General features: G+C 36.0%; 1 protein-coding gene and 1 non-coding gene across 3 annotated transcripts in view; one reads left to right on the top strand and one right to left on the bottom strand.

Moving 5' to 3' along the window:
• SMCHD1 (structural maintenance of chromosomes flexible hinge domain containing 1) overlaps positions 1-26,883 on the top strand; it is a 107,360-nt gene that overhangs the window by 41,681 nt on the left and 38,796 nt on the right. For both annotated transcript variants that reach the window (XM_055126578.1, XM_055126577.1), the window contains exons 18-27: positions 1,608-1,685; positions 1,778-1,897; positions 7,332-7,476; positions 12,721-12,817; positions 15,740-15,812; positions 18,361-18,500; positions 19,209-19,343; positions 21,530-21,757; positions 24,910-25,058; positions 26,360-26,448. In XM_055126578.1, coding sequence (XP_054982553.1) covers positions 1,608-1,685; positions 1,778-1,897; positions 7,332-7,476; positions 12,721-12,817; positions 15,740-15,812; positions 18,361-18,500; positions 19,209-19,343; positions 21,530-21,757; positions 24,910-25,058; positions 26,360-26,448 — 1,254 coding nt within the window. The remainder of the gene's footprint in view (positions 1-1,607; positions 1,686-1,777; positions 1,898-7,331; positions 7,477-12,720; positions 12,818-15,739; positions 15,813-18,360; positions 18,501-19,208; positions 19,344-21,529; positions 21,758-24,909; positions 25,059-26,359; positions 26,449-26,883) is intronic.
• Positions 19,714-19,820, bottom strand: LOC129402829 (U6 spliceosomal RNA). Its single transcript, XR_008628869.1, has one exon. It is a non-coding gene; the product is annotated as a U6 spliceosomal RNA (small nuclear RNA).

Genomic DNA, 26,883 nt, shown 5'->3' with positions numbered 1-26,883 from the left:
TTAGAAACATTAATTGCATAGTTTCAATGATCGTTTATACTTTTGCTCCATGAATGAAATTTATGGACTCTCAGTAACATTAAACTGTTTGTTTATTAAAATGTCCCCCCCTTTTGGGGGTGTGTGTGTATATGTGTGTGTGTGTGTGTGTGTGTGTGTGTGTGTTGGTTTCTCCAGCTCTTGGTGGCTTAAAACCAAATTGATTATTTTAGACTTTTCTGGGAAAGTATCCTAGATGTTCACTGACAGGGTTGCCTTTCTTTAGAGGGCATCTTTTCCATTTCTAGAAGCTGTCCACAGGGCTTATGGTTTCTTCTTAATCATCAAAGCCATTCGTGAGCATCTTCCAGTCTTTGACTTTGTATTTCCTTGCCTGCCTTTCACTTAAAGTATATGTATATGATCAGGCACCTTTTCAGAGCGGAGAAAAAAAAAAAAGCTCATCAAGCCTTGTCAGTCTACCTTCTTTAAGTTTTAATGTCATCTTCATACAAACCTGCTAGTTACGCCTTTTCCCTCATTCCAGCATTGTTCTTCCCCTCCCCATATCCCTCTTGGGGAAAACTGCTTTAGATGACAGAAATTCAGTGGAAGCAAAGATATTTTTTGTGTTCTTTACTTTTTTTTTTTGATACATAGTATATTTATCACGTAATCTTATCAATATATTGCAAATTATAGTTGGAACTTTTTATAAAAGACACCAAGATAATTGTTTAACATGTCTCAGTTTATATCAGCTAACCTATTTTATTATCTAATACACTTGCTTCCTGTCTCTTTATTTGTAGTTGTTGAATCTCAAGTTTATCCATCTCTAAAAAAATACTTAGTGTGTCAGTTGCATAGTCTCACACCTTCCTTGACAAAATTCCACTAGAGATTGTGTTACCATCCACCAGTCTCTCTGCCGGCTTTATTCATCATTTGTTTTCTCTTTCCTCCCACACAACCACAAGTCTGTTGTCAAATATAAGAATATGTTTTTGTTTTGTCTGGAAAATTCTTTAAAGATACATGTATATCCATGCTCTACGTGTGTGCCTGTTTTGCTTATGGACAGATGAATCTTTAACTAAAATCAGGAATTTTTATGAACTCAGTGAGGGGCCGGAACTGTAGTATAGCATCTGGGGACGGATTCAGTCCTTAGCATCCCGTCTGGTCCCTTAAGCATCCAGGAGTGGTCCCTGAGCTCAGATCGAGGAGTAAGCCCCGAACCACCAGCTGTGACCCAAAAACAAAACAAAAAAGACAGAATTATGAGTCTAACGAGTATATTTCTATCATGCTCTTCACTTGTATAGAATAGCATTAGTTTTTAAAATTTTTTTTCATAGTTTCTGAGATCATCTCTCAGAAACATCTAGGCCATACCTGGTTTTACTTTGTAGGCCATGTGATGCAGGAATTGAACATAGGTCCTCAAACATGCTGATAAGCATTTGATCTACAACTTGGACTATTTTCCTGATCTTGGCTTTAGATCTTTGGAAGTGTGTAAACATTTAAAAAAATATACAAGAAGTACTTATTTGATGCTGGTGTGGCATTTCATACATATGATATTTAATTAGTTTCTGAAGGTATGTTTCTTATTTCTTAAGCTCCAAATGGAAATAAAGAAATAATCTCACATATTAGTCAGCATGGAGGAAAATGGCCATACTGGTTTAAAAAAATGGGTAAGTCATCACTATTCTGTTAAAATTATATTATTAGGTTGTATCAGTATTATGTTGACTGACTTTTTAAATTTCTTTTTTAATTTGTCTAGAAAATATTCAAAAGTTGGGGAACTATACATTGAAATTACAAGTTGTATTGAATGAAAGTAATGCAGACACTTATGCAGGAAGACCATTACCTTCTAAAGCAATTAAGTTTTCTGTTAAAGGTAAGCAAAATACTAATATACAACTATGCTAAGGAGTTAAGTGAAGAAGTAGATAGTATCGTGTAAGATACATGTCCAGTGGTGTCTTGATCTTAAAATGTCTTGATCTTAAAATGGCCTTATAATTTTTCTGTCTTTATCTCTAATTTAAATATCTGTAAAAGATAGTAAATAATACACAGAGTCAATCATAAAAACACTTCTGCTTGTTTCTTTAATTGATGCAGCACTGCATGCAAGAGGGGAAACGTCCATGTGTTTTAGAGGTCCAGTGTTTCCTCACTGTGGCCATCAAAATACCAGTGTCCCTCCATCTCTGACCGTAGGATTCTTCCTGTTGCTTTTCCCTTTTTACTTTTTAGGTATTTCTCTTCCTCAGTCCCTGCCCTAGTTAATAACATCAATTCTGTGGTTGTGTTCAAGGGTGTCCAAGGGTTTATTTTCAATTCCCTTGCTTTTTTTTTTTAATTATTAAATTCAGTGTGAGATTATTCTTTCTTTTGGCTATAGAGTAAATAGCACCATAATTAATATAGGTGTGTAAATATATTTTTATTTTGATTTATGTTTTTGTGTAGTGGGAGATAACATATCTAGGAGTGGAAATGCTGGGTTATTTGCAAATTCTACTTTCAATTCTTGTTTTGGGTTCACACTTGGCAGTGCTCAGGACTTTTTTTCTTGCTTTGCACCCAGGGATCACTCTTAGCAGGCTTGGGGGACCATATGAGGTATTGGGGATCAAACCTGTGTTGGCCGTGTGCAAGGAAAGTGTAGTACACTCTGTACTGTAACTCCAGCCCCTGTTTTTAATTTTTTGAGAAGGCTCTATATACTGTATTCTATTGATGAAACTCAGTATACCTTTCCATGTGAGTGCAAGGGCTCCTTTATTTCCATATTCTGACCAGTTTTTGTTGTTTCTTCTGTTTTGATATGGGCCATTCTCACCGGCATGATATAATATCTCATTTGTTTTGATTTACATTTCTTTGATAATCAGTGATAATGAGCAGTTTTTATGTACTTGCTGGCCATGTGTAAGTTTTCTTTGGGAAGTATCTATTCAGCTCTTTTCCTCACTTTCAAAATGAGTTTTGTGGTTACTGAATTTTGTGAGTTCTCTATGTATCTTAAAAATTAGGTGTGAGTGGTGTGCAAATATTCTTAATCTCTCCCATTTCACATGATTTATTCATTTAATGTTGAAAAAGTTGTATTTAGGATTAGCCAGCTTTGATTGTCTTTGATTGTCTAGATTATCCCAGATTTACTAGCAACATCCAAAGTATCAGTCAGGAGCCAGCTGAACACATGCCTCATTCTCTCGTCTGGGCTAGTAAGGATGCTGACTGTGGTCGCATCAGTTCCTAGAGCTTCTTCTTGGCTGTTTTATCTGGTGCCTGCTGGCCTTGAGAGTGTTATCTCCTGTCTTCTCCATGGCTGACTCAGTAGTCAGAGGGAACTTAATGGCACAGGGATCAAGCTTGTCTCTTCTGGGGGCTCTTCTGAGGGTATTTGTGCTGCCTTCTCAGCCGCAGTGTTTGGGTCTTTGGAAGGTGGATGATGTGCAGATCTTCTGTGGCTGTGGATGCCTTTCAGCACTGCTTTCTTCAGGGCTTTGGCTTCAGCTTTGAGGGGACTGAGGATTCCTTCTTGGCTTTTGATGCCATCGTCATAAAAAGCAGAGTTCTTTCTTTCTTTCTTTCTTTCTTTCTTTCTTTCTTTCTTTCTTTCTTTCTTTCTTTCTTTCTTTCTTTCTTTCTTTCTTTCCTGTATTTATTTATTTTTTATGTATTTATCTATTTATTTATTTATTTATTTATTTATTTATTTATTTACGCTTTTTTTGGTCACATCCAGCAATGCACAGGGGTTACTCCTGGCTCTGCACTCAGGAATTACTCCTGGTGGTGCTCGGGGAACCATATAGGATGCTGGGAATCGAGCCTGTGGGCCGAACCCATGCCCTGCCCACTGTGCTATCGCTCTAGCCCCACTTTTTTTTTTTTAATGAGTTTCTTTGATGGTGCAGAAGCCCTATAGCTTGATGTAGTCCCATTTATTGATTTTTGCTTTTGTTTCTTTAGCCAATGGCGTAAAATCACTGAACACATCTCTGTAGCTAGTATTTTGTTGGCATTTTCTACTTTGTATTTTAACATTTCTGGTCTGTCATTTTGAGTGAACTTTGTGCATGATGTGAGAAAGTGATCCAGTTTCAGACTTTTGCAAGTGACTTCCGTACCGCTTTTCCCAGCACAGTTTCTTGAAGAGGCTTTCCTTTCATTCTTTATACTCCTGGCTCCATTGTTGTAAGTTAACTGCCCATACAGTTGGTTCTGGGCAGTCGATACTATTTCACCTTTTTTTCTAGTGTCTCACTGGCTTTTAAGGATTACAGCTTTATTATTCCTAAAGCTGGGAATGTGATGCCAATCCTTTTCTTTTTTCTTTTTTTTTTTAATTTTTCTCATGCAGCAAGATATTTTTCATTGAATGAATTCTATTTAGAAAGATGTGAAGGGAGAGAGGAAATGGCATGTTCAAGAGAGAACACAGATAAAGGAGCAAGCCCATCGACATAAAGGCAAGCAGGCTACTTATGTGTTCAAGGCAGAACATGGGCACGAGGAGAAAGCCTTATTTTCTTTATCAAAGGATTACTTTGTCTTTTCGGAGGCATTTTATGATTTTACAAATTTTGGTAGTCCTTGTTTTCTGTCAGATGAAAAATCCTATTGGACATTTGATTTGAGATTACATTGAATCTGTATAAATGAATAGAATATTCATTTTAATGCTAATTCTCTGATCCATGAACAGGGAATATTTTTCCATTTCCATGTGTCTTCTATTCTTTCAATAATGACAGAATTTTCTATGTATGCCTTTTCCACCTCCTGTGTTGATTTCTAGCTACCTTAGGGGTTTTTTTTGCCCCCATGAAATTGTACTTGAAATTTTATATTTATTTTCAGGTGACTTATTTACATATAGATATGCAGCAGAATTTCATATTTTGATATTGTAGCCTGCCACTTGTAATTGCTTTATTCTTTATAATTCGGCTTTTCTATGTATATCATCATCAGCAAAGAGTTGATAGTTCAATTTATTTTCCAGTTTGGGTCCTTTCATTTCTTGCTTTCTTACCCAAACTAGGACTTCCTAGTTAAATAAGGAAGTTATTATACTAATTTGTTAAATGATAGTGGCATGCTTCCCATCCTCCTCAGTTTTTGTTTAAGACATGTTGTTCTCTTGTTCCCATTGTTGGTGAGTCTGCAGCTGCTCTGACCCGGTGGTCTGCGTCTCTGCCCTCTTCTAGTTTTCCCTCTTTCCTTGGTAGTATCCAGTTGTTTGAAATAAATTTCTTTTCCACTTTTTTTGGGTCATATCCAGCAAAACTCAGAGGTTACTCCTGGCTCTGCACTCAGGAATCACTCCTGGCAGTGCTCAGGGGACCATGTGGGATGCTGGGAATAGAACCCGGGTTGGCCTCGTGCAGGGCAAACACCCTACCTGCTGTGCTATCGCTCCAGCCCCTGAAATAAATTTTTTTTCTAGCTTCTGGTACTTCCAATTTATTTTCTCTATTGTTCTATGCACAATTTTATTGAAGTTCTCCATTCTGTGATCATTGTTTCAGTTTTTAGGGTTTTTTTTGTGGTTTTTTTATTCTCCAGTTATGAGCCTTGTTTTTAATGATCTGGGTCTTTTTTAATGATTGTGTTTTTGACCTTTTTGGATTCATTCAGATGGTTTTCTCAATGTCTTTTTTGCTCCCATTTATTTCTTTTTAAATGCTTTCACATGAGGAGTGATTTGTTCACAGTTAATAGTACATTTGAAAACTTTTCTTTTACTTGGTGAGATTATGATATAATAATTTGCTATTAAGATTCCGCGGATTGGAAGCTTCCTGTCTGAGTCGGAGGGTAATTTATCTGGCTGCCAACATTCAGGGGTCCAAGTTGAACAAACAAATATTAATAGATAGCCTTGCCCTACAATTTCCCCTTCTCACCAACCATGTCACTGTGTGCTGCTTGTTCCCTACTCCTCACACCTACTCCTTTACTATTCCCAGAGAGTAAACCTGAGATTTGTTTGCTGTGGTGAAGAAGGCACTTGTTAGGCTCTGTGTGTTGAATTGAGGAATCTTAGAAACTGTTTCTTAAACAGATCTCACCAATTTTTTTTTTCTTCCAATTGACTCCAGTTTCATCTATTTATTCTTATAACTTTAGAACATTAGTAGTGTTCATTGGATTGGTTTTCTGCTCTGGTGGTGAGACTTAAGATTCTTATTATAATTTTTTCCTTCACAGATTTTATTCCATAATTCAAATTCTGTTACTATTCTATTACTATTGTCTTTTATTCTTTAACATTTTAAGTTTATTTGTTAATCAAATTGTCCTCCTAAGAGATGTGACAAGGACACACTCACCAGCATATTAGTAGTTTGAGTTTCATGTTCAATCCATTATGTTTATTTAGCCTTCTTGGAAATTAAATTATGCTTTTAATTATTATTTTGTTCCAAAATTTGTTGAACATTGTATGTCATCTGTGAAAACCTGTTAACCTTCTGTGCCCATTTTAATAGTTCTCAATTATGAGCTTGTATCTGAGCCACCTTTAAGCCTTAGCGTGGGCCTTTCAGCATTGACTCTAGGTTTGAGGTGAGCCATAGTATTTCCATTACTTTTAAGTTTCCTAAGGATTTTTGAAGCTATTAGGCTAAAGACTGTACTTTGAGAAAGGGTGCTATATAAAATTTTTTTTAGTAGTTTTAACTTTTAATCTTTTGTCCCATATGTTTCAGATTTTTCTCACCTATACCTTCTCTTTGATTTTGTTCATTGAATTACATAAGTCTTTTTTGTTGTTTTTGGGCACACCAATGCTCAGGGGTTACTCCCAGCTCAGCATTTAGGGGCTGCTCTGGGCAGTGCTGGGGGATCATGTAACATCCGAGTATTTGAGCCAGGATTCCCCTGCACAAGACATGTGCTACAACACTTTGAGCTATCGCTCCAGCCTCTTAAATTAATCAGACATATCCTTTTATGCATACTGGATGTTGTATTTTACTGGAGTTTTATTTTTCTCTGAGATTATAAGCATAGTACGTAGGTTCTAATAATAATCATTGTTTAACACGTTGATGCCATTTCTGCAACTTGCGTCATTTAACCACATTCAAGAGTGAGCCACTTGTGGTACATACTGGCATCAGCGTGCTAAAAGCACAGGTATCTCTACCTTTGGAATTTTATAAATGTTGTGAGATAAAAATTAATTTAATTATTTTCCAAAGTAAAGCACAGACTTTTTGCATACATTTTAAAATGCCACCTTTATTGTAGTCAAGTGTCCCATATATATATAACCTACAGTGGAAATTTTTTTTTTTTTTTTAAAGAGGGTAAGCCAGAGAAATTTTCATTTGGTCTTCTGGATTCTCCTTTTCGTGTTGGAGTCCCATTCAATATCCCTCTGGAGTTTCAGGATGAATTTGGTCATACTAGTCAACTAGTAAATGATATTCAGCCAATTCTTGAAGCAAGGTAATTTGAAGGATTAACTTGTATTTCACTTTTCTTATTTACTAAGCATTTACTCTTTTCTTTTTCTAGCTTAAATTATTTTTGTTTAACCAGTATTTTAGAATGTTTTGTGGATTTTATTGTATACGTAGGGTTTATTTAGCCTTATGCTTTTCTGTGACTAAAGTCATAAATCACTTCATTCAAGTTTATGGTTTGACAGAAATTGCTGTCAATTTATTTAGGTTAGACTGACAGTTCTAAATTCCATACTTGTTTATAAGTATTCTGTGTTTCCAAGAAGTTCTGTTAGTAAAAATGTTTGTTTTATTGTTTGCTTATAAGATTGTATAAACTTCACGATGTTGTCTACTAGTAGGTTTTAAACCTGCTAGTACATTTTGTTTTGTTTAAAAATTGTGAGGATTGAAGGTACATTTTTCATTAACATTTGGATTCTTCCTTAGAATTTTGCCTTTATTATGTACCTTTTAGAGAAATGTTTGATTTTAAGAAGTAGCTTTAGAAGCTAATTCTTATAGTCCCTAAAGAGATGGTACAGCAGGTACGGTGCTTGCCTTGCACACTGCTGACATGGACTTGGTCTCTGGCATCCCCTCCCCTCTTCCATATGGACCCCTGTGCATCACCAGGAATGGCCCCAAAACAAAACAGATAACTTTTAGAAATGTAACAGTATGTCCAGTGATGATAGTCACTGTTGCTTAATAATGCTTTGGATAATTGCCTATTATCTATATTAATTGTGTATGCAATTATGGTCCCCGTGGCCTGTATCAAATAGTTCACTTCTGTAGCAGACTATACCATATAGATTTGTATGATCACGTGAACTCATGATGTTCACATGATGAGGGACATCTCCTAAGATATCTTGCTGAATATAGGATATTCCTGTTGTTGCGCGTATATGCTATAATCTAGGATGTTTTGAATGTGTATATATATATATATATATATATACATATATATGTATATTTATTTATTTGCGTTTTGGGTTGTACCTGGTGATACTTAGGAGTTGCTCCTGGCTCTGCACTCAGGAATTACTCTTGGTGATGGCTCAGGGGATCGATCATATGGGATGCCAGGGATCAAACCCTGGTTGGCCACATTCAAGGCAAAATAGTACAAACCCTCTGTACTATTTCTCCAGTCCCAAGGATGTTACTTTTTTTTTTTTAAGCCTCTTGCAGGTTCCTATAGAAAATTTTTGATTGATGTATAGCATATAATAAAGACTTTTTTTGCATTGGCTGACTGATTTGTCTTTATGTACCCATTTCACTTAACATGTACTTTAGTAAAGGAATAGTAATGGAAGAGTTGATACTTAAAACATATTCATTAAAAAATAAAACACTAAATGGCTACTAATTTGTCACAGATTTGTCATAAATTAATCCCTAATATTATTGATGTCCATCTCATCATTATATAGGAATTGTTACACTCTGCATTTTCTGTCACGTAGACATTAATAGTCTTGAAGTTTTTTACTAAAACAACTTGTTGTAGATCATTTTTTGCTATCTAAAAATTTGCTTAGGAAGAATCCTTGATACCAGAATCAAGTTTTGTTTTGCTTTGATTTTTATTTTAAGAGTAGTTCCTTCTCTCTGTTGTCTTCATCAAACTCACCATCCAAACCACTTTCAACTTTATTCTTGGATCTTTTGTTAACTACTGTCATATTTCTAAGTTTTTACATTGTTTTTTCTTGATTCTTCAGTTTAAAGCATTGGTTCTTGACATACAAGATGAGTAGGATATATTCTCTCATTCTTTAATAAAGTTGAAATTTAATTCTTTAGGCCTGATCAGTATTTAGTGCTTTTACTTCATTATAATAATATAATTGTATTCACTTGATTACACAACTTTGTGGTTACTATACTTTTTTTCTTTGGTAAGTTATTACAAATTAGATCCTAGGCTCTGCCGGTTGTTCTCATATCAAGATATTTAAGTTATAATCTGTCAGGTTTTTTTTGTTTGTTTGAGAGCTCCTGGAACCGTAGGATATACTCTAATGTGGACTAATTATGTGTTAACAATTGGTCTGTGATCATTCTTAACTTCATTCATCCTTGGAATTCCCACTGTTAACTGTGTTAGCAAAATATTATTAAGGACAGGATTATTTCCAGCCTTGAAATTTTCTTCATGAATGTAGAATGAAAGAAAATAATCTAGAATATAGTGCTCATTATAGGCAATTTGTTAGAAATTACAAGAGGGGCTAGAGCGATAGCACAGCAGGTAGGGCGTTTGCCTTGCACGTGGCTGACCCGGGTTCGAATCCCAGCATCCCATATGGTCCCCTGAGCACCGCCAGGAGTAATTCCTGAGTGTAGAACCAGGAGTAACTCCTGTGCATCACCGGGTGTGACCCAAAAAGCAAAAAAAAAAAGAAAAGAAATTACAAGAAAAGGAAATCTTACTCTCTTTATGTTAAGTGGATGTAATCTTTGATGTGCATTTTTTTCTTTTTAGATTAAATTGTTAAGTATCTTCACATTTGGAAATATGGTCTGTGAGTTGGACTCAGTTAGCTATTAAATAGGCCCAGAAAACTGCAAAACCTGGTTTTTGACTTTTCCAATGATTCCTCTTCAGAAGATAACTCTGAGGTCCCTGACTACATATTCCTGAATTGTGAAACTAAGGGTCTTGTTTTCTTTAGCATTAAGTTTTCATGCTTCTCTAGTTTTTTTCCCTCCAAACTCAAGAGGGGATACCAGATTGTGGTTGGCTCAGGCTCATCTGAGGACATTCAGCAGCAGTAGTGATTAAGCTCATGACATCACCATTGCCTGAAGTGCTTTTTAAAAAACATTGAACCACTTTCCTGACACTTCCCCTCTCCCCCTTCCTGATCTTTTCTTGTAGTACAAGGTAGCAGAGCAGGTGCTAGTCACTTGGGTTTAAGACTAAAACTGCTTAGGTTTCTGAGCCATTTTCTGGGCCCCTGTTGTATTTTTTATATTTAAGATATCTCATGCCCCTCTCCTTTTGCTGAAACACATCCTTCAGTGGTTTCTTAAGATGCACTCTAAGATAAAAAATTATTACTGTGAAAAATAGCTCTGTTTGAATATTTTTCGTTTAATCAATACTATTTATTTATTTATTTATTTATTTATTTATTTATTTATGGTAAGTATTTAGGTCACACCCAGCTATGCTCGGGGGTTACTCCTGGCTCTGCACTCAGGAATTACTCCTGGCGATGCTCGGGGACCATATGGGATGCTGGGTATCCAACCTGGGTTGGCCGAGTGCAAGACAAACGTCCTACCCAGTACTAATTGCTAGGCCTCCAGCCCCCAATACTAATTCTTGACTGAATGAATTGAAAGTTGAACACTATTTTCCATCAGATTTCTACAAGTTAATAAATTACAGCTCACTTTGCTTAGTTTTCCATTCTATATTTTCTAGGTTTTCTCTCAGAAGTATATGGAATCTACTTTCTTGTTCTTAACAGCAGAGTATCATGGTTGTAGATTTTTTTTTTGTTTTTTCTTAATATTTAAAAAAAAATTTGAGATACATAGTTAACAAGGATTTTGTATGGAATCTCAATAATTTGAAGTGTTTTAATGAGTAGGGCATTTGCCTTGCACACGGCTGACCTGGATTCGATTCCCCTGCCCCTCTCGGAGAGCCCGGCAAGCTACTGAGAGTATTCTGCCCACATGGCAGCCTGGCAAGCCACCCGTGGCATATTTGATATGCCAAAAACAGTAACAAAAAGTCTCACAGGAGACATTACTGGTGCCTGCTCAAGGAAATCGATGAACAACAGGATGACAGTGCTACAGTGCTACCTATGGTTCGCCAACAGGCTGGAATGGAAATATCTCAGCATCTGTATGCCTTCATTCAGGGCTGCCTTGTACTCCTAAGTAGATTTTGGAAGACCCTGGTGCCAGGGTCCCTCAAGTGCTTAGGCAACCATGTGGTGCTGAGGTTTAAGCCCTCTGGGTCATTTCCCCAACCCCGTACTCTTAGTATTTTATCCTCTCAACATATCTTCTGTCCTCTGAAGGAGCCTTTGATTTAACCTTTTCTGAGAACAATAATCTAGTCATCTAGTAAAGCATTTTGTTCCGCCTTGCTTTTGCCCTCACTTCCAGAGCACTTAGTACTACCAGTTTCTGGGGAATGTGTGGTTCATTTGGGTTTTAGTTTTTTAGTTTTTTTAGAGTTCAGGTTTTGTTTACACTGCTAAATGATTTTGCAATTTGTCTCTCTTCTTATAGCAGATGAATTTTGTTATCTTGTCTCTTCCTAGCTTCCCTTTTCTTGTCTTTTTGTAGCAAACAAAGGAAATCCCTGTTCATCTTTATGACTTTTTAAGAGTGTGAAAGAAGATAAGTAGATACTCACTTTTTTGGGGGAGTATATTTTGTCGCTCCCTTTTTTGGGGAGGCAGGGTAGTTTGGGGGCCACACTTGGCTATAATTCAGGGCACATATGGTGTGCCATTGATCCAGCTCCCATCACCTGCAGTCAGGGCAAGCAGGCACCTTACCCACTATACTACATACGTCTCTGGTCTTCTATTTTATCTAAAAAACAGCTTTACAGCTTTTCTAAACCAGGCATGTCCTTTAAAATTTTAAATTTATTAGATAATACTTGTAAATATTTAAATTTGTCTTTTTAGAAAAATTAGGTTTGATATGTTTGCCTGTTTATTTCCCTTTTAAAGTTTGTATGGTAAAAATCTGTATTCAAAGTTAATTTGGGAATCGAAGTGTCCATGGTAATAGGTTAGATTATCTTAGTATACATTCTAACAGGGTTTTATCTCAAGATTTTACCAGGTTATTTATATTTAATATAAAATCACCAACCTAATAGGTATTCATGAGTTCTCTACAGAGTTGAAGATTTGAAAGTTTCTCTGTGACAAGTTAGAAGATCTCCTTAAGACCGCTCTATTTGAATAAATATTTTCCTTTTGATGCTTATATGTATATCTGATAATTTTTGCCATTTATCTTTAGCAATTCATCATATGAATTTCCACTTACATAAATCTACTTATATTTAATGTTTGTCCCACTGGTATCACTTAACAGTATTTGTTGGATCAGTTTTTTTTTTTTTTTTTTTTTTGCTTCTATTCCATTATTTCTTTATTTCAGTTATGTGAATGGCATAACAAAACACATTTACAGCTTTGGTTTGTGTTAATGAAATGGAATTTTAAATATAATTTGTTTTTTTTAGTGGTCTATCTTTACATTATGAAGAGATAACCAAAGGACCAAATTGTATGATTCGAGGTGTTACAGCTAAAGGCCCTGTAAACTCCTGTCAAGGCAAGGTAAGCATCATTCATAAGTATTTATTTCTTATATGGCAAATAAAATTAGAAATCAAAATTTTCTAACAAGATAACAGTGTTGATTTCTTAGGAATCAGTTAGGATCATGTCACCTGTTAACATTTTTTAAGGACAGTCGGGGCTGAAGTCGTAGTACAATGGGTTGTGCATTTGCCTTACATACAGCCAAATTGGTTTAATCCCTGGCACCACATATGGACTCCTGAGCCCTGGTCCCCCCACCCCTCTGGAATGATCCCTGAGCATTGTTGGGTGTGTCCTAAAAAATACGAAGAGAAAAATCAGCATTAAGCGTTTATTAAATATTTTTCAATTTTAGTCCATTTAAAATTTTTCACCTTCAGTGCTATTTTTTCAACAGTTATTCAGTACTATACTTTTTTAATCCAATTTTTAATTAATTTTTTTTATTTTAAGGGGGACCAGAGAGGTAGTACAGCAGGTTAGAGCAAATTGCCTTGTATGCCAGCCAACTGGAGTTTGATTCTGCCAGGAGTAAACCCTGAGAAGAGCTGGTTATGGCCCCAAAACAAAGTTTTTCAGAAGGAAAATGAAAATTTGAGCTTGTATCACTTTATGAGTATTCTATTGGAGTAAAGTGTTTTGAAAAGTCTGAGGGTAGGGAACATAAAGATGTAAACTCTAGTATTTTTTCACCTTTCCTTTCTTTCCCTTTTTTTTTCTTTCTTTTCCTTCCCCTTTCTCTCCTCTTTCTTTCCCTCTCCTCCTCTGCCTTCCTTCCTCTGTTCCTTTCTTCCTTCTTTTGAGGGCCACACCCAGTGTGCTCAGGAGCCTAGGATTGTTCCTGGATCCAGAGACACATGTGGTTCTTTATTTATTTTGACATATGTGATTCTGAGTATCAGCCAAGGTTGGTTTTATCCAAGGCAAGTGCGTTAACCCTTATATTGTCTCTCTGGCCCCATAAACTTCATTTTTCAGTTAGAAAATGTAAGAAGCAAGTAATTGATTTTGAGGGTCAGGGGAGGGTCCTCTTGGCCAGATCACCCTTAGGAGATAGTCAGCTAGGTCAGGTAGTTCAGTGCTAGGGCCTGAGACTGCATTACTTCTGGGCCTTGTGGTGCTGGGATCGTCTCAGGCCTCCAAGGCTAGGTACCAATTGATGTTCTAGGACCCATGATGTACTGGGGATCAAAACAGGGTCGGTCCCACAGGTATAAAATATACGCCATCTCATTCCTCTCCAACCCAGCAAATACATGTTTATGGCTTAATAGAATCTTAGAGCTAAGAGGTAATATGTTACTACCCTTTTTGTTTCAGTAGACGTCCATAATATTTTTCCTATCTATCAAGGTATTTTTAAAGTCACATATGAATTTCTCTAGGTGCTGCATGCTATTTAATTAATAAACTAATGAGTGTATGTGTATGTGTGTATGCATATCTGAATTCAAATTTTCCTGGAAAAGGGACTTGAAATTCATGGCAAATTAAATTTTACAAGATTTCTTAGTTTTCTTAATTTTACATTTGATTCATAACAACTCTGAACTGTGTGGGTCCTCTTACATTTGAATTTTGTTGTAAACTTTTGTTGTAACCTTCAGGTGTTGATAATAGAGTACTGTAAGTATATTTTCTTTGTTTTCTTTCCTTTTCTTTGTGATTAGCATCAGTTGGACTCTAAAATCATCACACACTTGTTTTCTTTTTATTGTTTCAGGAGGACAGTTTTGAAGCCAGTATACTCCCCACTCCCTTCCTTCCCTTTCATTGTGATGCAATGGGTTGTATATTGGAGTATTGGGAATCAGACACTTGGCTGAGGAGTGCCAAAGATTATATTCTTAATTGTGCACAAGGGGTAACACGTTGGTTATGGTGTTGAGAATCACGTTAGAGTCAGGGACTGCATTCATTGTTGTGTTTGGATGGTGTTTGGTGTCAGACTCGAAAACTCATGCATGCGAGATGGGTGTTCTACCACCGAGTCACAGCCTCTGACCCTTCTTTATGACTGTTCTTACTGAAATTTTCTTTACATCTTTCCCTCTATTATAAATAAGATTATAGTGTAGTTGGTCCTTGAACAAAGCAGGGATTAAAGACACCAACCTCTTTTATAGTCCAAAATGTTCTTATAATTTAAGAGTTGGTACTCCCATAACATGATCTATGCACATAATGGATCTATGGTTGGTTGAACCTGTGAATACAGAATAACGGGGTAGAACAAAATCCATATGTATAAACAGAGTGGCATCTTTCAAACTCATGTTCAAGTGTCAACTGTACATAATGCATATAACAATAATTATATTAACTATCAACAAAGCTACAATAAAGCGGATTATTGGTAAAGTTTTGGGGAATCAAAAGCTACAAGAGTTTCAACATTTTCTATGGACATCGGATCCCCTAAGTCCTGTGGTCAGTCATATATTTATGGAAGAGCTTGAGACAATATAGCCCATATACAACTTTTAATCTAGTTTTCTCTCATAACATCTATGATGTATATATAAGCTAAGAAATTAAAATGTTGATACAGTATTACTAATAAAACTGTTGACTTAATTTTTTATTTCCCATTAAGGTTAGTTTCCATTCTCACTCAAATGCATACTGCATTTAGAGGTTTCTAGATTTTTAGGTTTTTGGTTTTTTTTTTTTTTTAACTCACTGCATTTTCACATTTCTTAATAATGTCCTTTCTTATTCCAACCATTATTCGGGTTATAGCATTTAATTTTGAGAGATTGTCTATTTGAAAGCAAAAAATCAGATCAATGTTTTATCTGCGTCTTTTAAATACATACATATGATAGTTTTCTGAATACATTTCTATAACATGAAAAGGAGAATAATTAGAATTGAGGTAGTAAATTCCTTAAGTATTTAGGGCTTGAGTTAAATTTTTCAAACTTTTTTCAACAGAATTTTAATCTGAAGGTTACTCTGCCTGGATTAAAAGAAGACTCGCAGATTTTGAAAATTAAGTTGTTACCAGGTAATAGCATTTTGTATATCCCTAATGTTTATCTTTTAGGTAATTTTCTTGTAATGGTACTTAAAAGGGTCAGGTAAATTTTGGCTTGTTATGTTTGAATGTCAAACATAAAACATGACATTGAAAAACATTGAAAAAAAAGATTGCAAAACAGAAAACAAATAGAAGACTTTAGTGAAATTTGAAATAATATTTTGGGAGAAAAAATAAATACTGAAAATATATCAAGAAATTTTTTAGAGATGTACATTTTCTGAGAGTTTTTGTGTTTGTATTATCAATTTGATAGTGCTTTATCAACTTTAAAGTTATTTGGAGTTTACATATGATAGAAAAACTGGCTATTTTGAGAGGTAGTATATTGTAGAGGTTTAAAGAACATATGCAGCATAGGTATCACAGATGTTTAATTATGACAGATACTTGTTATTGCTGTCATATATAAGTATGTAAAATGTAATAAACCATGCTTAAGTAAAGTTTTTTTTTTTTTTAATGGGCTACTCTTGGTGGTCTGAGCCCAGGACTCTGAGTCATCTCCCTGGCCCAGAATTTCTCTAAAAACACATATGAGTCCCCCAAATGTTTAATGATGACATCTTTCATATGCTTCTATGTTAAGCTCTAGAGATAAAAATGTGAAAATTTGAACTTTATGAAAGTCCAAAATATTGAAAGATTCCAATCATATAAAATAGTAATTAAAAATTTAATTTTCTAAATGGGAAAATAAAATATTTTCTGTTTTAAGCCCTTTTGGGTTTGAATCTAACCTCTGGCACTAAGAAATCTAAGTAAACATATTTTGTGCCTTAGTTTCCTCATGTTTTAAAAAGATATTTTGGGGATTGGAGAAATTGTACAGTGGATAAGGTGGTTAATGTAAGTTCAATCCCCAGCACAACATACTGGCCCCTGAGCCCTGCCAGGAGTAATCCCTGAGCACAGAACCAGGAGTAAGCCCTCAGCACAACCAAGTGTGGCCCCAAAACCTCTAAAAAAGAATGAATGAAAAAAGAAAAAGTTTCACAAGGTTGTTTTGAGGGTTAAATGATTTTGTATAGTGGTCCTCACTTTGAAGTTGTGTGGCAACTGAATTCAAAGACACAGTCCTGATAATAAATAAATTATCACTAACAGATGCATATGATAAGTTACCTTTAATGAGTAAAGTGAGAATAGTTGTAAAATTTAGACTTGTGTTTAGGGCCAGAGAGAGAAAAAAGAGAATACAGTGTGTAAGGCACTTAACCGTGAGCACTGCTAGGAGTGATTCCTTAAGCATCTCCAGGTGTGGCCCAAAAGCAGAAAACAAAAATAAATAAAATCCTCACAAAAAATTTCAAGTGGTTTGAGATTTTTTCCTAAAACATGGATTGACTTAACATGTTTTCCTTTTAGAACTTAGCTACAAGTATGAATTTGAGTAGTGAAACTTTTTAGTAACCAGATACTTTGGGCATTTACTTTCCATTGGGACTGAGGGGACAGTATTTTGTATTCAGCTATGAGCACTTGGCTTTGGCATAAGCTCTGGCCACGCTGAAGACTAAAGATAAAACAATTTGAAAGAGAAAGTAGGAAGTAACTCAATATAATTATAATGGTTAAGAGGCTTCAAATTGAAAACTAGGACTTGGAGCCAGAGATAACATAAGGAGTAAGACTCTTGCCTTGCATGTGGCTAACTTGCATTACCCAGCATTCCTTATGGTCCTGCAAACCCCTCCAGTAGTGATCCCTGAGCGCAGAGCCAGGAGTAAGCCTGGGTACATTAGGTTGTAGCCCCCCAACCCCAACTCTCCCCAACTCCCCCCTAAAAAAGGGAAAACTAGAATCTAAGCTGTTCACTGCTTAATCATGTGACTGAGACAAGATACTTTCCCTGCAAAAACAGCCCTTTCCTTGTTCAATCTCTGTTCCTCCAATTCCATACATTTCATTATTCATCCTTCAGATAATGAAGGATCAGGCAGTTCAAGGAGTAAGTTTCAGAGGCTGGGTATTTGCCTTGCACGAAGCTAACCTAAGATCAGTACCTGGCACCACACATGGACCCCTGCGCTCTGCAGGAGAGACTTGGAGTGCAGAGCAAGGAGTACACCCTGAGCACTACCCGTGGGGCCCAAAAAACAAACCAGAAAAAAAAAAATAAATTCCTGGCTATGTCTCATCCTTTAAGAATTATTTTTTTGAATAGAATATAGTTCTATATGCCTGAGAAACCATGGTGCTAAGTTAAAATTAGTAAATATATCATTAGTCAGTTTTTAATCTTCTTGAATACCTTTCTCTAGGATTTTCTTAAAGCCTGTGTAGCTGTGCTTTAATAGGAGCTATCATTACGGGAAAGCAGTGCCGTGAAAGGCATAAAGCATTTGAAGCAACTCTGGCTATGTATAGATTCTGCATTTGGGGAATAAAAACGATAAAAATATTTTCTTATACTTAGTTGTTAGCTTGAAGTGTTTCTTTTAGTGTTCTTAGAGTGTTTCTTTTGCTATTTAATTATTTGTTTCTGAAACTTAAATCCATAAATTTTTTATAGGTCTCCCTCATCGACTAAAAGTGAAACCTGATTCTGAAATTTTAGTTATAGAAAATGGAACCGCTTTCCCATTTCAGGTTGAAGTGTTGGATGAATCAGACAATGTAACATCACAACCAAAACTGATTGTTCATTGTAAGGTAAGATGTTGTATAAGAAGAAATAGAACTTATTTTGAGTTCACTGAGAGTAAGTGGGAAGTCACTGTTTCATTAAGGCCTTTAGAATTTCTAGGTCTTCATTGATTCTTATTAGTAGAAATTCTGGGAATTTCCATTACTGATAATTTTCAGCATTCTTAGGCCAATAAAAATGCCAACTCTGCTAAGTTCCATAAAGATATTAGTTGGATAAGAAAGATAGTTCAATGGACTCAGCGCATGCTTTATATGCAAGGATCAGCTTCTATCTTTGGCACACTTCTGGGTGTTGCCCTAAAACTAAAAGAAATAAAAATAGACATCAAGTTCACATTAATGGACTAAGTGATCCTCTCTGCTCCCACCTTGAATTATCCCCTTAATTTTAGACAAAATTAATACTCATTTTGTTAGTAAAAGTACAGAAATCTCTGGGATTAGAGATAGACTTATGAAGATAAAAAATACAAAATGGAAAGGATAACCCAACTAGGTAAAGTTTTTAAAAAAAAAAGTGCTTGAAGACAGAATTCTTCTGAGACAAGAATCACACAAAATTACTCTCCATACAGACATTCCCTAGGATATCAGTGAATTATTTTAAGTATTTTCTAGTTTATAGCCAAAAGTAGTAGCTATGGTGAAATACTTGAAATTGTTTGTAAAATCAAATACTAGTAACCAATTACGTATGTGTGTTTATAATAGTTTTCAGGTGCTCCTAACCTGCCCGTCTACATTGTGGATTGCAGTAGTTCTGGAACCAATATTTTATCAGGATCTGCAATTCAGGTTCAGAATATTAAGAAAGATCAGATGCTTAAAGCAAAAATCGAAATACCTGTAAGTTATTCATTGATACTGTTTTTAGTCATCATGTAAACAGTCTTTGGCAATTTTATGGTTTTTAAACATTATACAACTTATTTTAGTTTTTAAAATTAAGTATTTGGAATTAATTTAGCCAACCACAAGAGAAGGCAACATAAATGTTAGTAATTTTCTTGATCCAACTTTCTACTGTAGCTTAGCTGTTTATTTACTTCTTCTTCTTTTTTTTTTTGCCTTTTGGGTCACACCCGGCGATGCACAGGGGTTCACTCCTGGCTTTGCACTCAGGAATTACTCCTGGCGGTGCTCAGGGGACCATATGCAGTGCTGGGAATCGAACCCAGGTCAGCTGCGTGCAAGGCAAATGCCCTACCTGCTATGCAAAAATGTGGAATGCTTTACAGATTTGTGTGTCATCCTTGCACAAAGGCCATGCTAATCTTCTCTGTATTGTTCTTGTTTTAGTATATGTGGTGCCTAAGCGAGCACTATTTACATACTTTTAAAATTTATTTTTTCTTAGATTAAAATGTGGCATTTGACCTTCAAGCTGGTGTGCTCCCTCGAGTATATTTATATGTGTCTTTGCTTTTTATACTCTGGAGAAGCCAGTGTTCTCTCTTGAACATTTTCTTCCGTTAGATCTTTCTAAATAAGTTTTGTTCAATAAAAACTGTCTTGCTTCACAAAACAAAAATAATGATGAAGTGTGGCATTTATATGCTATCTTTATTTTTATTTATACTTGTTTCTTAAAAATTGGTAAATATCTTCCTGTCATCACTGAAGTACATCAACACATTGTATTTCTAATTCTTAATATGTGATTTGTTTTTAGTTTGGTTTGGGGTCACACCCCAGCTATGCTCAGGCCTTACTCCTAACTCCGCACTCAGAGTGCACTTAGAGATTACTCCTTTTGGGCTTGGGGAACCATACGGGGTGCCCGAGATCAAACTTGGATTGGTCACATACAAGGCAAGAGCACTACCTGCTATACTATCGCTCTGGCTCCAGTATATTATTTTTTAGTTACTATTTTTATATGAACAGATTTCTGTGGGTACTTGTGTTGAAGGTACATCATAATTGAGGGTGAGGAGGGCATGAAATTTATATAAGCAAGTAATTGATCTAAGAAGACTATATTAAATAACAAGTACTTAATGAAATACTTAAATGTGATTTCTTCATAATTAATAATAGATTCTGAATAGCTTTATCAGCTGCTTGATGCTCTCCTAGGAATATTATATCCATTAACTTATATTGGACCTCCAAAGAGAGATTTAATTTTAGTTAGAATAATATGATGCTTTACTTCGTTGTATAATTTTTCTTTCACAGCAGTTATATTTGGTAATTAAAAAAATTTTTTTACATGTTTCCTTTAATAATATGGGCAACATTTATGAACATGCTACCTTCAAAAAAATCAGGAAGATTGAGAACAAATACTGGGAGTTAAGGAGAGGAATATAGGCTTGGAAGCAACAGTAACTTGGAATATCAAGTACTATAAATCCTAACAGACAGAAGATAAAATCAAAGTTAGTTCGAACAGAGATCAAGGTGTATCCTATAATATATATCTAGAAAATCCAAAAACAGTATATCTTGAGTTAATCTTGGACAAATAGCATATACCTATTATAGTGGATGGGTTATTTTGTAGAGAGGCATTTAAAGCCCTGTCGTTATTCATGTGAAGGGGCTTCATTAAGGAAGGATTGCAACTGAGTAAAGAAAAAGATGTGGGCTGGAGAAAGCACAATAGGTATAGTGCTGGCCATATGTATGACCAACCCAGGTTCAATCCCTGGCATCCCATATGGTACCCTGAGTTTGTCAGGAGCAGTTCTTATGTGTGGAGCCAAGAGTATCACTGGGTGTGAACCAAAAACAAAAACAAAAATAAACCCTCACATATACTGGCTTTTTGGTTTTAAGAATGTGGGCATTTAGGATTTTTTTCTCTAATAACTTGCTTTTAGTATGCATATAGCAAATCATTAATAGTACAATATCTTTATGTGTCATTATTAACAAGACCCGTGCATGTTAATAATGTCTAAGGTTATCTTCAATAATATTGGAAATAAACTTTTCAACAGTGCAGAATATCTCCATTAAAATAAAAAAATATGTTTTCAGTACCAATGTTATTCAGAGTGTATTTGTGTTTTCCCTTTCGATAGAGTTGTAAAAATGTGGCACCTGTTGAAAAGACTATTAAATTGCTTCCTAGTAGCCATGTTGCAAGACTGCAAATATTCAGTGTGGAAGGGCAGAAGGCTATTCAAATCAAACACCAGGATGAGATTAATTGGATAGCAGGTGATGTTATGCGTAATCTTATTTTTCAAATGTATGATGAAGGAGAAAGAGAAATCCATATAACATCAGCTTTGGCAGAGAAAATTAAGGTGAGTATTTTAAGCAATTTTTTGGGGGGGCAAGAGTTTTGTTAATTTTCTGCTTAGATGACTAAGGAAGAAGTTTTATGGCTTAGTTTCTAATAAAAAGTCTACCATCGGGGCCATAGAGATAGCACAGGGATTAAGGGACTTGCACACGGCTGTCCCTGCTTTGATCCCTGCTGCCATTGATGGTCTCATAAGCCACACCATCAGGAGTGACCCCTTGAGCCCAGAGCAGTGACTGAGCCCAAAGCACTGCCAGGTGTTTCCCCCTTCTTCTCAAAAAAAAAAAAGGGTAGTTTACCATAGAAAAGTAATAGTATTTGAAATTACAGTGTAAACAATTTCTCTTTTTTGCACTAGATACAAATGCATAGGATTTGTGCACAATAAATTGTACAGAATTGGAGTGATAGCACAGTAGGTAGGGCCTTTGCCTTGCATGCGGCCGACCTGGGTTCAATTCCTTCATCCCTCCTGGAGAGCCCGGCAAGCTACCAAAGAGTATCCCACCCGCACAGCAGAGCCTGGCAAGCTCCCTGTGGCATATTTGATATGCCAAAAACTGTAATAAGTCTCACAATGGAGACGTTACTGGTGCCTGCTCGAACAAATTGATGAACAACGGGAGGACAGGACAGTGCTACAGTGCAGTGCTAAACTTGTACTTAGAAACGTACTTTTATACTGAAACAATTTCCCAGTCTTTGGCATTTTGTTTACTTCTATGCTTCTTGACCTACATCTGTGGTCTCAGTTACTCTGATGAAATAAAGAGATCTATCTTTTTGGCTTGAATTTAAATTTTTGTTTTTGTTTTTGTTTTCTGGCATCCCTGGCAGTGCTCAGGACTTATTCCTGGTTCTGTGTTCAGGGACTGGAGCATTAGCACAGCAGGTGGGGCGTTTGCCTTGCATGTGTCCGACCTGGGTTCGATTCTTCCGTCCCTCTCGGAGAGCCCGTCAAGCTACCAAGAGTATCCCACTCGCACGGCAGAGCCTGGCAAGCTACCTGGGGCCTATTTGATATGCCAAAAACAGTAACAATAAGTCTCACAGTGGAGACATTACTGGTGCCCGTTCGAGCAAATCGATGAACAACGGGAAGACAGTGACAGACAGTTAAAGACAAGTACTGAAACATTGTTTTATTAACTGCAGAGCTCTGATTTGGCCATTTGAAATTGGTATACCACTTTTTAGTATGAATGAAATCCTGTCTGTCATTAATAGTATTGTAATTCTACCTTCCTTCAAATGAAAAAACAAAAGATTTTTTTTGAGGGGAGGCGGTCACACCTGGCAATGCACAGGGGTTACTCCTGGCTCTGCACTCAAGAATTACTCCTGGTGGTGCTCAGGGGACCATATGGGATGCTGGGAATCGAACCTAGGTTGGCCATGTGCATGGCAAACGCCCTACCCACTGTGCTATTGCTTCAGCCCCCCAAAGTACATTTTTTTGTAATTATTGCTCCAGTGCATTAATTTTCTTCATTACTAGAGAAGGGAGGTCCAGAGAGAAATAATTCTGAGCTTTGTTGGACATAAGAGAAGTCAATTTGTCTATACTAGCAATCTTGAAAGTGAGTGTTACATAGTGTGCTTTGAATCTGGTTTCTGAGCTTTTTCCTTGCTTATTAAGGATAAGCTTTTTCCTTAGCTCAGTGTGTTCTATTTATAAAGGCACAGAAGAAATACTGAGAGTCCCTGCATGTATGGAACCTCTTCTCCACTTCTGCATTTAGTGCATTTTACCTCAATTCTAGTAGTGTGTTGGGTTCCCAAGATTTTAAATTGTACACCTTTGTTGGCTACAAAGTATATTAAATACTGTTTTGTTAAAATAATAGTCTTCAGGTATCTTTTTGTAATGTTAAAATTGAGGAAAGTCAACCCTGATCTGAGCTGGAAATCATTGAATAGCACAATTAGAGTGAGGAGTGAAAGTGTTTCTGTACAGCTTACACTTGCATCTTCTGGGATGGAGGTGTGTGCAGGGGGCCCTTCAGAAATGCTGAGGACCAGGAACCAATATATGCGGTGCAGGCCTTACAGTTCAGTGCTTGCGCTTAGCAGTGCATCATTTTTTAAAAAGTGAGATGAAAAATAATTGAAGGACTGAATATGTGACTCCTGTGATAGAGTACATGCCTTGCATGTATGAGGCCCTAAGTTTGTTACTACTTTTATATTATCGGGTGTGCTCACGGGCTTCCCAGCCCCAATTACTAAGCTATTTTTAAAAATAAGCTATTTAAAAAATAAATGTGACTAGAGAAGTTAGAATAGAATAAGCTATGATTAATATTAATGCTTGATTATCTGTGCTTTAAAAATCACAACTAAATTGTAGAAAACTAAAAGCAGAAAGTTGAACTAAAAAGTCTATAATTAGAAAGGATCAGAAACTTTAAATAGGATAAGCTATCCAACTTTAAAAAATCAATCAGGTAGCAAACTAAAATATGAAGCATCACATGTAAAGTTACAGGAGAACCAAAAGTATTCAGGAATAGATTAAAACCAAGGCAAGCTGGATGATGACTAATTTTAAGTGGATATGATTTCTGCTTTTTTACCTCCCCAGGTAGTGGTCTAACTTAAATTTCATTTTAAGTCTAGGTTAAAGATACAGACCCTGAGGTAACACCAACAGAGCAGACAGCTGAGGCTTCATGCTTCAGTGGGGGTGGAGAGGGGGGCAGAAAGGGGTGACTGTGGCTGATGCTCTGGTGGTCAGGGTGGTGTCAGAGCATTGCAAGTATAAAACGACAATACGGGAAATTCTGTAAACCAAATTACCTCAATAAAAAAGCAAAGCTTGGGGGCTGGGACAACAAAGCAAAACCTACATTAAGATCTTTTATTAAAAAAATGAATATTGCCTCTAAGAAGTGCTCACATGATATGATATGTTTGTTACTTTTATGCTGTAAGGATTATCGGGTGATAATCTTGCGGCCTACCTCTAAAGAAATGACTTAATTTTTACTTTACTCTATTGAAATACATGGCTTTAGTGGCATTTTAAAATTTCTATGTAGCTAAGAATGATGAATTACAATTTAATTTAGTGTCTTCAATAAGATAAGTTTGTAGTAGACTTTACTTACAGTGACCTTTACTTTATTCTTAAATATATACTGTTTCTCCTAGGTTAATTGGACTCCTGAGATTAACAAAGAACACTTGCTACAGGGTCTGCTTCCTGATGTCCAGGTCCCAACATCCATCAAGGATATGCGCTACTGCCAGGTTTCATTCCAAGATGACCATGTGTCTTTGGAAAGTGCATTTACAGTAAGGTTTGTGTGGTCTTACTGTATTTTGAGGTATTTTGAAATTGAACATTTGGCAGCAGAAATACTTTTCTCTAAAGCACGTATGTAAAAGTCTTATTTTTTATATTAAAAAAATTACAAGCCCACAACTCTTAAAAAATTGCTTTGGCTGGAGGGGATTGAGGGAGGTTCAGCCACACTTGTTAGTGCTCAGGAGTTAGTTCCAGTAGTGCTTGGGGGATCAAATTGGGGTCAGCACATGCAAGACAAATTCCTTACCCCCTGCATTCTCTCTCCAACCTCCTTATGAATTTTTTATGTAGAACATGTTATTTTCATGACAAATATTAGGGTTTTTTGGTTTTTTTTTTTCATTTCTACTGGGGATAATGAATAATTTTTTTATACAAAGAATTAATGAGGACTGAGGCCAGCGTGGGATTACCGTGGGTAGGACATTTGCCTTGCATGCATCCAAGTCGGGGTTTAGTCAACAGCACCCCATCTGGTCTCACAAACCTAGTCAGGAGTACATCCTGAGTACAGCCGAGTATGGTCCCCAAACATTACCTTCCCCCCTTCAATTTTTTTTTTTAAATGAGAACTTCTACTGCTTATTATAAAAAGGTTTAATAGTGATGAACTTTTTTTTTTTTTCTCTTTGGGTCACACCTGGAGGTGCACTGGGGTTACTCCTGGCTCTGCACTCAGGAATTACTCCTGGTGGTGCTGGGGGACCATATGGGATGTTGGGAATCAAACCCGGATTGGCCACGTACAAGGCAAACACCCTACCCACTGTGCTATCACTCCAGCCCCCAGTGATGAACTTTTAATATCAGTATCATGCCACACTAATTAACTCTGTAAAAATTAGAACTTTCATTAAAGGAAAGTGTTCTGCTAACAGTGAAAACACCCAGATAATGACCCAGGTATGAAAAATGCAAAGTACAAATTGATCTGTGTGTTGTTTAGAAAGAAAAGTTGTTTTTTTTGATTAGTGATGATTTTCAAGACTGAAGATCCTACTAGACCATATGCATAGATACAGTCTGATCTGTAAGTTTGGGGGGGCCAATATTCTTTACTGTCTTTGCAAGCTGCCTTTTCTCTATTCCTTTTGTGTTAAGATCTGCTTTATAAATTTTAAGGTATTTGAAGAGGGGTGTTATTGTATTAAAGTTGTAGGAAGTTTTGTATATATGGATATGAAGGTTATTCTTTTAATATACTACCATGGGGAGTTGGTCTTTGGTTTTTGTTTTGTTTTGTTTTTTTGACAATAAATGGTGTAATCAGCACCTCTTCTTGATCAATTCCAGACCACTTCCTGATGAACCTAAACATCTAAAGTGTGAGTTAAAAGGTGGAAAAACAGTACGGATGGGTCAAGAGCTTGAAGGTGAAATTGGTTAGTATGGCCTGCTTTCTGTCTTTAAAACTCAACTATAATATATTCTTGCATTCATGTTTTGACATGATCTGATAAGGGAAGTTTTGTTTGTATTTAGATATGAGTAGTTTTTAATCTATTATCAGTAAAGATTGAGGTATTTTTACTTTATTTTCCTAGGTTGACCTAAACTCCGAAATTAGTTTGGCAAAAATATTTCATTGGAAAATGTTGGATTTGCTAAAAGTAGTAATAGTTAAAACTGTAAAGTAACTCAGTCAATTCTTGATATACTATACAGTGAATCCTAACTTAACTAAGTTGGTTATAATAAAAGTTCGTAGTAAAAATCAGTCTGAAGCAGTGATTTTTTTTAATCAAAATGGTTATATCAAAGCTAGTTTAACCATAAACTAAATGATGTTAAGTTCTTATGACATAATTTTAGTCATA

This window comes from Sorex araneus, chromosome 2 (genome assembly GCF_027595985.1).
Source record: "Sorex araneus isolate mSorAra2 chromosome 2, mSorAra2.pri, whole genome shotgun sequence".
NCBI classification, from domain to species: domain Eukaryota; kingdom Metazoa; phylum Chordata; class Mammalia; order Eulipotyphla; family Soricidae; genus Sorex; species Sorex araneus.
This window is presented reverse-complemented; position numbering and strand designations above follow the sequence as displayed.